The 13,862-nt window shown below is 37.9% G+C and overlaps 1 protein-coding gene across 2 annotated transcripts in view; it reads right to left on the bottom strand.

Moving 5' to 3' along the window:
• FABP6 (fatty acid binding protein 6) overlaps nucleotides 1-13,862 on the bottom strand; it is a 37,420-nt gene that overhangs the window by 2,128 nt on the left and 21,430 nt on the right. The window contains exons 2-5 of one of the 2 annotated variants that reach the window (XR_009819312.1): nucleotides 7,132-7,236; nucleotides 6,097-6,272; nucleotides 4,201-4,290; nucleotides 555-682 (exon numbers count right to left, since the gene is read on the bottom strand). Coding sequence is in view for 1 of the 2 variants with exons in the window: in XM_010205097.2 (XP_010203399.1) it covers nucleotides 3,080-3,133; nucleotides 4,201-4,290; nucleotides 6,097-6,272; nucleotides 7,132-7,198 (387 nt within the window). In the remaining variant the exon portion in view is untranslated. Of the gene's footprint in view, nucleotides 1-554; nucleotides 683-3,067; nucleotides 3,134-4,200; nucleotides 4,291-6,096; nucleotides 6,273-7,131; nucleotides 7,237-13,862 lie in introns of those variants that run through there. The other variant, XM_010205097.2, reaches the window with a different exon arrangement.

Below are 13,862 nucleotides of genomic sequence, written 5' to 3'. Positions count from 1 at the left end.
TGCTCTCCAGAAATTAGTCTAGAAGCTTAGAGAACTTCATCTTTTGTTTTGTTGTCTTTGTATTTATATTAAACTTTTTTTTCAGAAGACTTAGTGTACTTTTTTTGTTACTCAACAGACTTAAAGAACAATATATGTGGCAGTACTGTTGTGGTTTTTCTTTGGTTTTTATCACACTTTGTGTCATGTACAAGGTTAAACTTTGGACCATCATGCTTAATTGTGAAAATACTTGCTAAGTTTCCAGTTAAAGGCACACAACTTGAAGTACCTTTTTCTCTTTTTTTGATAGTGTTTTCTCCTTATCTAGCTAAGAATATCTGAGCTAGCAAAGAAGTCTGTATCTTAAAAATACTTGATCTGACCACTCAATTTTTTACAGAAGAGAGTGGTAGGACTAATGCAATAGAAATGCCTTCACAAATAATAAATTGTGGAGGACTGGGCAGATCAGGAATTTGTATATTACACAAAGGCAGAAAATGTGCAGAGATAAGGTAGGGACATAACATGCAAACAGATTGTTCCAGCTCACAAGGGCAATGCCATCTTACCTAAGGATACTGAAAAGCTGAGTAGAACACAGTTGTATTTCCAGTCTTTCTTCTAGTGACTCTGTCTTCTAAGCAGAAATTGTCTCTTGATGTCTTAGTTCTGCTTGTGGAATTGGGTCAGATTAAGTCTAAAAGAGAACAGATTTATCAAAATTTGAGTTGGCCTAATACTGCTTCAACTGACAGTTTTCTTTATAATGTTTTATATGTTGGTGGCAATTTCATATAATTTCTAGGTAAATACTTTTTCACCTGACTACTATTTTTCTTTTGTGAAAACCTACCTTCTCAGGAAAAGCAAACAGAAGAGTTCAGACAACCTAAAGACACTTTTCTGAAGACTTTTTGCCATGTTACTTTTGGAGAGAGCTGGAGGGGTTAATATTTCAACAAATGGATGCAAAACATCCCACCCTGTGCTTGTGCTGTTTGCTGTCAGTTGCAGCACAGTTCTAGATCAGAAGTTTTAGATGATGATTAACTCATACTTCCTTGTCAGACTTTGAAGTAAGAAAGGCTGCTCCAAAAGCAAATGCAGTGAAACAGGGTCAGGAATACAAAATTGGAGTATGGCGTTAGTACTCCTTTACATGGGAGGATGTTGCAGATGTAACCAAACAAATAAGAAAGCAATTAAAATTGTATTGAGCCCTGACAAGAGCTGCAGCAGGGATACAGGTGCAAAAAACAGTCTGCTAATGTTGATCGGGCATCAAACACTTAAATGAACTTATTTTAAACAAATAGAGCTGCAGTTTGCTGCTTTTTTGCAAGGAGAAAGGCAAACTACTCCCCTCCTCATTTGTAAGAAAGCCACAACTTAGTGTTTGTAAAGTTGTCAAAGCCACTGTTTAATCATTTCAGTTGAGCAAGTTTTCCATGCTGTAGTGAACAATTTTAATACATTGCTCTTTGATCAGTATTGTCAACTCATCAGTAAAGTGTACAGGTATGGCTTAGTGCTGTTTTTCATGGGGAATAGATAATATCAAATGTGCATCAACCACTGATGGATTCTTAGTGATAATGTTGCAAGCTTTTTCTTTTTTAAAGGGTGTTTATTTTGTTCTCTGCCATTTCAAGACAAGCCTAAAGAATGTTCTCCAGTTGCAAATGCAGCAATGCTTTTTTTTTCTCATGTGAAAGCATGCCTTATGTGCTCCCAGTCTTCCTTTCAAAGCATTGTTACCTGTATAACAGGGAGTTGCTTGACCACATGCAGAACATGAGAACAGAATGTGCCACTAACTGTAGCTGGTTCTGGAACTGAAATTTTGTTTTCAAAGCAGGGAATCATCAGGTATCAGCATCATCTCCTTCAGAGTAGGTGGATGTGAATGGTTTAGACAAAACCCTGCTATCTAACTCTACAGGTCATTCTGTGTAGTTGGCCAAGTGTTGAATATGATGGGCATGTGCTAAATCCAGCTGTTCTAAGATATCACACTAGTAGAGGAATGCACTAGCTGACTTGAACTCAAATGAGGAGTAAGCCTTGAAGAGATCCCGTGTTACTTCTTGATATGATCTCATATAGATTCTATTAAATCAGTAGATCTGTCTGTTGAATGTCTCAAGATTGAACAGGTTTCAGACTGGATTTGAGTTTGTAATTAAGAGTTCAGCATTATTATTTACCTTGCAAACAGAGTAATATATTAAGTAACACCTGGTCATAAGACATGTGCAGCCACTTTTGGGTAAACTGACAGAGTCTGAGTGAAGCCTAGTAAGCCTTTTTTGAATGCAAGTCACTGAAATGATTAGAATTATCAGTCATTTACACAAGACACATGGCCTTGCTAGGTTCTGATTAGCTTAGGAGGGAGAGCAGCTAGGTGGTTCCAGAAGGCAAAACAGCTGGGAAAAGGAAAAACTTTGTGGACCAGGTATTGGCCAGAAGTGATTTGGAACAGCGAATTCAAACTCTGTTGTATTTAATTCCTCAAAAATAAGAATCCATCTTTTCCTGCATAAGCCTGCCTGTAAAACCTTCCATGACTTCTAAGAATTTGGGTCAAGAAGAGATAGTGATGAGAATGAGGAAACAATGACAGCAGTATGAAAGCATATCTTTAAATGAATTATAAACTGACTTTCTCTTGTTTTCAAGCTCCTAAATTTCTGCCCTCCAATCAGCACAGAGACGTCAATCATCTTGAATTTTGATGCACACTTTGGGTACAGTGTTGTCTTATTCTCTAGGCAGAAGCTGAATAGAGCTTCAATTGACTAGGTAGTAGACAACATTTGAAAATGCCAAGTATGTGTCATCCTGAAATACTTGGACTGAACAGCATTATTAAATACTTTGTTGCAACTTCTGATTTTTACATTCTGATTTTGAGTATTTGTCAGGTCTTTAGGAACAGGGTAAGTGTGAATGTTGAGGATAACAGTACTCTGAAAAGGAATTCTTCATGCTCGTAATAAAAACAAGAGAGAGAGAGTCAATCAGTACTTCTTTTTTTTATTTGTCTAGGTGGTGGGTTTTCAGTGCACTAGAAGAGACTGGCTTTACTGCCTTAAGCAATCCTTTTGCTGGTTCTTTTGTAGACTACACCAGAACTAGTAGAAATCTGGAATAAAGAACAAACCAAACATTTGGTTCAACAGCACAATTAGGTTCAGTGTCACAAGTGAAAAGATCTGCTGAGTAGCTCATAGAACCTGTCCTTTACTGAAGCCCTTTGGTAGAGGTCAGATCTAGAAAATAAGCTGAAAGTCCTTGTCAAGTCGGAAATACACAGTGTAATAATATTCTTATACAAAAAGCACAGCTTCTAAACAGGGATTTAGGGATAGCTTGAATGTGTCCTGTGTTAGATGTGGCTTCATCAACTCCAGATTATCTGGGTTTAAAACAACCATGAGAATTTTTCTCCAAAAGCAATAAATGACAGATGCTATTACTTTCAGCGGAGGTGAGTGTCCTTTGTTGATTCACAGAATAACTTACTTCTGGTTAGTCTCTGTTGAAGATGCATGCAAACATATGTAACTGGCACAGACATAAGTCAGTTCAGGGAAATTTTTGAGAAGAAGAAATCATGATGCTTGATGATCCCATCTGTTTTACTCTAAATATTAGTTTTAGTAATCTTCCAAAGCTATTTTGCCATTTTGTTGATAAAATAGAATAATTCTTGAAATCCAGCCTATTTTATATCTTTTGTATTGGTGTGTTTCTTTGGTGTAATATTAAGGAAATAGTTTTCTACAGAAATTCTGTGAGGAGTTGCAGCTAGATCATTTTCTAAGAATGAAGCCAAGTTAATAACTTCTAAGTAGGAGGTGGAAACTTTTATATAGATTATTTTCTATTCTTGAGGCACAGGCACAGTGAATACAGTCAAAGACATGGCAGCTTGGGAATATTTCAGTCTGAACATTCCAGTCTTGCAGCTATAAAACTGTCTGTGCCTGTGATGCAAAATATATCATGAATAGTTTGTTAATTTAATTTTTAATTTTTTTAATTAAACTTGCACGAAATTGTAGAAGGTTATTTAGATTGAAGGAGAAAGTTATTTAATAGTTTTGCTTTAATTTAAAGATTGTTTTTCTAAACTCAAAATTTTAGGCCTGCTGCTTTTGAGGGTTGTGTTAGTTTATAAAAAACAAACACAGATACCTGAGAACTCACCTCTACTAGCTTTCCTCCAGAAATCTCTGCAGTATGGTGATAGTTGGGAAAATCAGCTACTAGTTTCCCATTTTCCATTTTAACAGTTGCCTGTAAAAGAGAAAGGTTTAATGTTTCCTGGGGTTACTGGCATTTATATTATCAAACACACTGTAAGCATCTGTATACCTGATGCTTAAAGTTTTTAAAAAAGCAGATGTTGTGTATTACATGTGCAAGACTCAAATCCTTATGCATTAGTTCTCATATATTAATAATTTAAACTTTAAAATGTTCACCTAACAATATGTGGAAGTTACACACCTGCACAGTATTCATTCACAGCTCTATAAGTGATCTGACTATAGAGTGCTTCTCTTTCAGTCCTAAATGTTTCATTGTTTCTCTTGTTTTGACAGTGAAGTAAAAGGCACAATGGTTTAAGTTAATTCTGAAGTAGCATTCTCAGACACTAGTAACCTGCCTGCAAACAGTACAAAAGCCACTGTGGACAAGTGAGGTGAAGCTAGATCCTGAGTTTCATACCTCTAACTGCACTAGAATTCATCTTGCAATTAATGATCATCATTTAAGTACAGCTGAACATGACTGCACAGTCTGCAGTCCCACCAGTATACTGGAATATTGTGCCAATTGCTGTAAGAGCTGGGATCTATATGAAGTATGCCAGGATCTACTGTGAAGATCACACCTAGTACAGCAGCTCAACTGCCTGCCAAAACTAGTAGTTTCAGTAATAATGACAGAGGAGACAGTCATATTTAGAAGAGAAAAAAGTAATTTGCAAAATGAAGAGATGAATGGCCATCCTTTACCAGATAGGGGGGAAACATCTTATTAGTTTATGTATTGTTTAGTGATACCATGCTGAAAAGCAGTGGTTTCTTCAGTGAGAGTCATTTACTCTATCATTGGCTGCTTAATAGGCTCTGAACAGATGAAGTGCCCAGGACCAAAAAGAAGAGAATGGAATTTGTAGTATTTAAAAATGTTAAAGGTTGTAATAAATTGACCAAGTAGATTTGTGTCTTGTTCTGTTAGGTTTCACAAAGATTTCTCAAAGACAAAGAAAGGGGGTTTTTTCCCCTCATCACCAGAAAGGTATGACTGAAAGGTATTGCCTGGAAATCAGGCAATGCTGTTTTTATTATCAGCTTGTCACATCTCCCCAGTACAGTTGTTGGTTTTCCTGTCCCTTCAATATGTAAAAGGCATTTATCCAGTCAGCTCTTGTAGGGTTCTGGGTGCCTCACAAATGCAGAATTGAGAAACTGTCTTATCCCTTTAAATAGATGGGAAATTAGTAACTAAAGCAACCATTTTACAGCACCTTTTGTATCCAGATTTTGTCAATGACAGAAGTACATACATTTTCTGCAATCTTCCATCTCACTAGAAACTGCAAGTTGCTCTGTACTTCCAACAGGAAGGAGGATACAGACAAATTTTCTTCCCTTCACTTTACAGTCTCTTGTTTAATATTTAGGCGCAGGTAACTTCAAGAGGTGAGGAGTGCTGACAGAAATGGGCAGAGCTGGAAACCGTAGCACTGTCCTTTGAGTGTGCTGCAGTTGCTGTGAAGTGCTGGACAATGACACAGCTGCCAACCAGCTCTTTAGAGTTCTAATGAGTATTACGTTTGCTTGAGCTGCAGCACCAGTAGATACTTGACATATTGCCCTCATTCTTTATTAGTATGTACTGTTCTGAAGCTCTAGCTCTCTTTAAGATCAGTTATTTTCCTAAGGGCATCAAAAATGGGGCAAAAAATATGTTTCTTAGCTATGATGGATGAAAAAAGCAACTTAATATAGCTGAGACAGGTTGGATTTTTAACCCCAAATTTAAAAAAAAACAGCTGGGACAATGTAGAACTTAAGAGCTAAATTAATTTACCTTGAACTTTTTACCACCCATTGTCTCCATGTCTGCTTCCTTATCAATTGTGAATGAGTTGGTGGTGGTGCGGCCTCCTGGGAGATGCTGTGTCCAGGTGAAGTCATTTCCATTCTGCACCACCTCAGTGACTATTTTGCAATTCCTTCCCATTTCAACCTTGTCACTGGGGAGACCTTAATCAACAGAAACATACAGTTTATAAAATCTAATAGTCTACCAGCTGTATTTGAATTGAAACAGGATAATGCTGTGGTTGTTCTCAGACATTGATATCTGAGCATCTGATTTGTTGGGCATTTTTTCTTGTTTTTTTACAGTGGTATCAAAGCTCCCAGTTTAAATTACTGATATATGGCAAGACAGAGATACATCAACATACTTGCTAAATAGTAAGTTTTGGTTTTGCATTCTTTTCCCTGAGAAATGAAGCACAGAATAAACATATAGATAAAAAAATGCATAAATATTCCCTTCTACTTAATCTACACATGCAGATACATGGAATTTAATATGTTTGAACCTGTGCCTTTGCTATATAGTTGCACTTAACTACTGACTATTTGGTATTGCTTTTTAAATAAGGGAAGGCAAGCACTGAACTTCTGCTCACAGATCATAGTGTCTCTAAGGCATCTTGTGGGGTAATCTCTGAAACACGTGTGCACGGGCTTCTGAAAGCGTTCACAGAAACCTGTTCTTGTGTAAGATTTTGACAAGCATTTTCATACTAAATTCATACTCCCACCAATGAACACTAAGGACAGAAAAAGTGACCTTCATAGTCATCATACTCCAAACATTTTAACCCTTAATTCTGCTGCCACTGAAAAGGAATACTACTTCTGTGGAAAAGAACTATTTCTTGCAGGTGACAGTGGTTCTCACAAGAATGAAAGCTGAATCTCCTTGCTGAAGGACAGAACACTCCTACCAGCCTTAGCCCCTGTTGCTCTCAGCACATTTCAATAAACAAACAAAAGTATTCTTTACTGATTTATAACCTTTAAGACTTACACCCCAAGATATACTTACCAATCTTCTTCACAAACTCGTCATAGTTCTCATCACCCTCAAATTCGTATTTGCCTGTGAATGCCATGTTGCCCTGGTGATGTGGCTGGTGGAGCAGAATAGCAGCTGGAACAAAGAAGAATGGATAAGTGCAGATGGCTCGAGGCCCTCATTTTTATAAGCCAGCCTGAGCTGTTCAGCCCACCTATACCCACACCCCTTGGAAATACAGTTTTATGATCTGAGTCACTAACATAGATGCCATTGACCTGTATGAATATCAAGATTGTAATTAAATTATACATCCTTGACAATAATCTGGAGATCAGCAGAAATCAAGGACAGAAGCTTGGGTTTCATTTTAGAGCATACTTAAAAAGTGATACATTTTTACTTTCAAGATTCCATTGATTTTTTTTTTGCATTCAGGATAGAATAATGATAAAATATTTTATAATGAAACAGAAAATAGCTTCAAAGTGATGTCCTGAGATCACAGCTTGGCTCTGGCTCTATTTGGAAGCATACTTCTATTAGTTAAAATATGAAACAAGCTGCACAGAACCCTGAGTAATTCTGGTAGAATATAGTTAACTACAAGATTCTGGATAAATTACTGCACCTGCATATGTCTCACCTTAGACATATGTCCACACAGAAAAAAGAATTAAGAAATATTTGACTCTACTTAGATGTAAAGTACATTAGATGAGTCCATAACACCGTGTTCCCATATTTTATTTAACATCAAGAGACAAATAGTGTTTTGTATTGTTTAGCAAGTGTTTGCAACAAAGTACAAAAAAAAGACTTATTTTGGAAAAGTAGAGCTCTGATTGATGGAAGAGAATTATATGTTAAAAGTCACTTTTGTAAGAGATTTTACCTGGAAAAGAGCTTAGCTCCTGTTTATTAGTTGGGAGTTTATATTATTTCTGGGTGGGGTTTTTTACATACTTTCTATTCTAAAGCATTTTTTGGGATGTTTGTTCCTGGCAGGAAAAGTTCTCTAGAATAGATGCAGAAAGTGAACAAGAGTGAAACATAACAAAATCGGGGTCAATTTGTAAAATAAAAATGCAACAAATGTCCTAGGAATTACTGCCTTCCCACCCCTAACCATTCATTCTCTCCATATTTACTCAGCTTTAAACAGTGGCATGCTGTGCAGTGGCTGACTATATTGTGCTGGAGTTCAGGATGCCACAAAAGCCATACCATCTGCTGTCTGCATGCAACTAAAAGCATGTCTCCACAGCTGAAATAAAGGAGAGTCATATACCTTCACTCTGTGAATGTTCCCCATATCCTGTGATTAGCATTCAAAACACAGGAATATGGGAGAAAAGTACAAAGCTGGGAGTTTCTCAATCAATTGCAACTACATAAGATTCAGGCAAGGAACTGGGAAACATAACAGTGTTTCCTTTGCACTTTTGATGTAAAAGTGTCTGTAAAATTATTCTGACTGTCCCACAACCATATTTGGCAGTTTTTAAAGTAAAACTCCTTCATCTTAAGCCTAAAATTGCTGAACTCAATGACCAATTGTGCAGGAACACACAACTAAAATGAAACCTCATCAACTGGCCCCGCATGCTTAGGCCCTATCTATATAAAGAAAAACAGCATTGGCATGGAAAACAATGAAGTGGTTGCATGTGCATAGAAGTCTCAGTTCTTATTGCTATAGTGAAGCTAAGTAGATACCAGTTAAGCTACAGTAGTGTAAACTCTGCCATTAATAGAGACAAAAACCCTAATAATTTCAGTTATACACGAATTTGAAAAAGCCCTTTAGAGGAAAGTATCATCAAGCCTATTTCATACATGACACTGAGAAAATGTGACCTATCAGAGCCTAGGATAAAGTGAATGGATGATGCAGCCAGTAAGAAATGCAGCCAGTAAGAAATCCTAAGTCCAGGCATTAACCCAGAGATGGCACATTAATGTAAACATTCTTATAATAAACAAGCCCTCCCAAGCAAACAAGAGCTCTGAACAACAATTCACTTTCAAACAGTCACCCAGTAATTTTTACGTTTTGCTCCACTGATGGGCTGTGAGAATCTTTACAGCTGCTTAGCACAACTGGCTGAGCAGGTCCTTAGTAAAGATTCTTGCTGTCTGCCTGTGGCTCTGTGCATACTGAGACATTACCAGTGTTCAGCCTCAGCTATGCTTTTGGAGTGGGTGACTGGAGAGCCTGTCCAGAAGGCCACTGACTTGCAGTAGGTTCTCAGTGTTCTGGAAAGACATATATAACCCTCTGAAGAAGGTAAATGAACTCAGGCCATAAAATCTTCTGTTTACATAAAACTTATTGGGAGACAATACCATTGGTGTAGTAACACCACATGGACCTTGGAAGATTGATCAGATTGGATAAGAAAAACAGCACAGTTATGTGAAACAGGAAAAAGATAATCAGATTACATGGACAGTACTTGAGCTTTTATGTTCTCTGTTTCTGTAGAACAAATTAGACTGATAGCTTTCTTGCAAAGTGATATAAAAGCGCTGACATCTACACAACAATACTTGAGAGTTTGTCTACAGTAGGAACGTGGTGGGCATAGAGTCTGTAGGACAGTAAATTACCAACGAGTAACTATTTGACTAGGTGAGTCACTCTTGTCACACACTACGTAAGAGTTTATTGACCTCCAAGGAGTACACTACACTGTACATGAGAGCTCCAGAGCAGCTTACAAACACCCATACAAACAATAAAGGGAAGTCTATACAGTATTAATAAAGGTGCTTGCTCTATCTGGCAGCTCAGGACCAGAATCAGTTTAGAACAAGTTTTGAGCAAACATGCTATCAACTGTACCTGTCTCTGAAGAGGAGTTTTTAATGTACATTGTCACTTTGCACCCGTGTTTCCACTCAGTCCAAAATACATCTTTATTTTCATTCCTGCCTTTTTTGTATATAAAACATGACAAAATTTGATGATGTATTGGCGAATGGAGAATTTAATTAAATCATCTTCCAAATACTGAGTCAGGGCAATGTTTATTCCAAGAATAAAGGAATGGAGGCTCTCTGACTTTACTGAAGTTACAGTCACTGGCATAATTGCTAAGGTTAGTCATCCAGGTCCCTATCTCTTCATTTAAAACCAGTATCCATAGAACGACCTTGCACTTTGCATTTAAGATATTCGTGATTTTTCTGCCTCTTCAGAGCTGTATGTGATATTGCTTTAGCATACCTCTACAGCCATGCTTCATCCTTGGTGGGCTAGTCATTGAACTAAATGGTGCAGAGAACTTCAGAATTTGTCAGTAAAAAAATTATTAAACCAAAATGTTTATGTAAATACCTATTTAAAATATACCACGTGTATTGAATCCATTCCAACTACTTCAATGTAGAGCCTGCTCACTGCTGCAAACAACCTGGGTTATGTTATAGTTCCACTTAATAGAGCTCAGTTCAAAGCCAGCTGAATTAATTGAGACCAGGGGAAGAACAGAGGATAAACCCCCAGCACAAGGTGAGAATCGTATCAGAGAAAGGAAAAAGCTTAAAGTGCAAAAACTGAAAACGGCTTTCAGAAAGCGCCCAGTATCTTCGGTGTAGCTGGCACTGTCGACCATTTTCAATGGAGGAAGATGCAGCTGTCCTTTTGTAGGTCAGAGAAACGATGGTTATTCTCTAGGAGACCCTGTGTGCCATCTGGTGGCCAACTGTCAGGGGCCGTGGGCCCGGCAGAGGGTCCTCCGCCCGGCAAAGCCCTGGCTTCAGGTGCATCGTGCATTTGCAGCCAGCCCCGTGCCACAGCTGAACCTCTGAGATCAATCACCCACTGCCTCATTCTTTAACTGAAAAATAATAAATCGCCTTTGAACTGCTTCTAATCACCTCGATAAGAGTCATGTTACATGTATCATTTCTATTTATATAGAGAAATATTTCAGTATTTATACAAGCAGTTATCTTCACATATTTCACTTTGGGCACAGCTCTAAATGAAGATGATTTCCAAAGCATTGGTTTATGGCAGCACTGACATATCACATAGTATTTAGCCTTTGCTTAAGCATAAATACATTTGTATTGCAATCCTAGCAATCAGTAAGACACAGGACTGCTTCATACATTATAGATCAGAGGCCAAATGCTGCCTCCCCTGAATTTGGTGGGAATTAGCTAGATTTGAGCTAACACTTCAATTTAATGAATCTAACATAATGTGCAAATGCTATTTGTGGCTGACTGGTATTTGTGAAACCCACTGAGTGGATTCAGCTGTCCCATAGGAACACAAACGAGATGTGCAGCACTGTTTCCATACAGAATGCAAGGATATGTATGGCATAACAGTCTGTGAGGTCTAAGGTGCACAGGCTTTTTACACTTAATTCTCTGAGTAGAGAAAAAAAACCCAGAACAACCCAAAAAACATGTATGCACAGTTCTGCTTACCTAACTTCCAAATCTGATCTAACATGAACATATAGTAAATCTCATATTAGAATGCATATTGACAGGACTATGGGCAGGAATCAAAGTACTAGTTAGAGTGAGAAGTTACGCAGAAAAGCTCAACAATGTATTTGAATTTATCAGGATGATGTGAGTTGCAACTGTGGTTGTTGTAGACAACATAAAGAAGTTGTCAAAGAAGTAAAACTCTTGTGAAAGGAAAGTTCATCGAAAGCAAGCAGTTAATTCCCTTTGTCTCCCAAGTCAGCTACCTCTGATATGCAAAACAGTTGAGTCTTCAAATACTGGTAGGAACAGAGGGAACTTTCAGGAACCAAATCAAAGGCCTCAGATACCTTTACTTTCAGATTTTACTTGCCACAAAGTCATAAATGTAACACTTTTGCATTCTTTTTGTCAGGTCAGAGTCACCCTGCCCTTGAATGTTTCCCAGCATGCTTTAAAGTTTATTAACCTTTCAGATGTCTTGCATAAAGCCAACTGAGATACACTCAAAGGCAAAATGGAGATAAGGAAAGTAATTCCATTAAGTGAATGAACTAAGCTGAGTGACTATCTTTGAAGTGTTTTTAAACTGAAATGCAATTGAACAAAGAGTACAGATACAAAATAAAAGGAGGAACTTTCCAGTGAAAAGAAAGTTACACCTAATGATTCTTTCAGAATGAAACTTGATGAAGAAAGCTTCTAAATTCTTATAACAGCTGTATCTAGCAATTATTCAGCAACCCTCCATAGTAAATGGCTAATGATTATTAATTCCTTTGGTATTCAGAGTAATCATTCATATTGAATTCAGAATGAACTCATTTGGTGTTAATGTAATGTGTAATTTCATGGGAGTCCTACTATAAAGTTGCCTTATTAAGTATCCATTTAGTATAGTACTAGGAGCTACTATTTTAAACCCATAAGCAGTAGAAAAGTAATTACCAATAAGATGTGGCTGAATTACTGAAAAGCTAATGCTTGTCCAGAATCCAAATACTTAACAGAAATGCACCAGCCAGCTCTACAGTCTACCAGGACTTCTACAGACATTGTTCCTGCCTCAGATAGGTAGGATCTGCCTAATAAAAGCAAGAAAGAAAGGATCCTACCAGAAGCTGAGAGACAGAAACATCTGCAGAGGAGGAAAGCACAGATCTTCAAAAAATGCAGTATTTTTTTGATGCCTTAAAAGGAAATTTGGTTATTGCCAGCTGAAACACTCTATCAGGAAAACCTTTAGTCTGTTTGGATCTCCAGAAAGGTAGTTTTCAGAGAGAAAGATAATGCTGCAGAAGCTGGCATTACTTGTGTAAGAACTCTTTGGTTCTGCTGCCCTTGACTGGTGGTGGTCCTGATCTCCAAGTGCTCCCTCAATGGGACTACTGGGGTTTGTTTTAGTCAACTAAAAAGACAGAAAACTATATCTAAGGAACAAAAATAAGACAATAGAAGTGCTTAGTTTTCAGGTGGTTTCATCAGTTTTCAGCTGATTTGTTTCTCTGAACTGTCTCAGTGGCAAGGTCAGGCCCTGCAAGTAGAGCACAAGGTACTAGAAAGAGGAGGGGAAGATGGATGGCACCATCATCACCAACAACACGTAGGCCTTTCATTGGCCTGGCAGTGACTGCAGACCCCTGAGCTGCCGAGAGCAGCCTGAGGACATGACAGTGCTGCTTGAATTGCTCACATGATTCCTAGCTGTTCTCCAGACACCTCCTGCTTTGTGCTGGCATAATGGTTTCTGCAGCAATGAAGCAACCAGAATGAGGGCCTAGTTTGAATTTAAAATATCAAAGATAAAATAAAAAGGTATTTTTCATCTGGATCAGTGCTCTGATTCAGTTCTTCACGTGATCACACAAACAGCTGTACTGGCATAACACAAGTATTGGCATGGAGAAGGGAACAAGCAGCTGGTGGAATATCAGTACAAGGTGGCTATGCCACTGAAAACTGCTCACTTTATTAATGGTCTGAGTTATACTTCATGATCTGTATCAAAAGAATAAAGAAGTCCAAACTGATAATTGTAAGCAAGGTTCTGGAGAAAAATATGCTTATGCTAATTGAGCTAGTGATGTGTGCCTAGTTCAGGTTCACTGAACCAATTTTCTGCAAGCTGAAGGCTCAATACAAATGCTCTGAACTCATCATTTCCTATTGTATCTTCAGAGTCTATCATCCAAGTAAATCAAATCAGCACTCCTGGACTCAGAAGCACCAAAATAAAGAACTAGGAGGGACATCTCCCAGGATTTCAGTCTCTTTGAGTACTGATAGCACTCTATACAATTTCTTGC

This window comes from Colius striatus, chromosome 9 (assembly GCF_028858725.1).
Source record: "Colius striatus isolate bColStr4 chromosome 9, bColStr4.1.hap1, whole genome shotgun sequence".
NCBI lineage: Eukaryota > Metazoa > Chordata > Aves > Coliiformes > Coliidae > Colius > Colius striatus.
The sequence above is the reverse complement of the archived record's forward strand: the minus strand, read 5'-3'. Positions and strand labels throughout refer to the sequence as shown.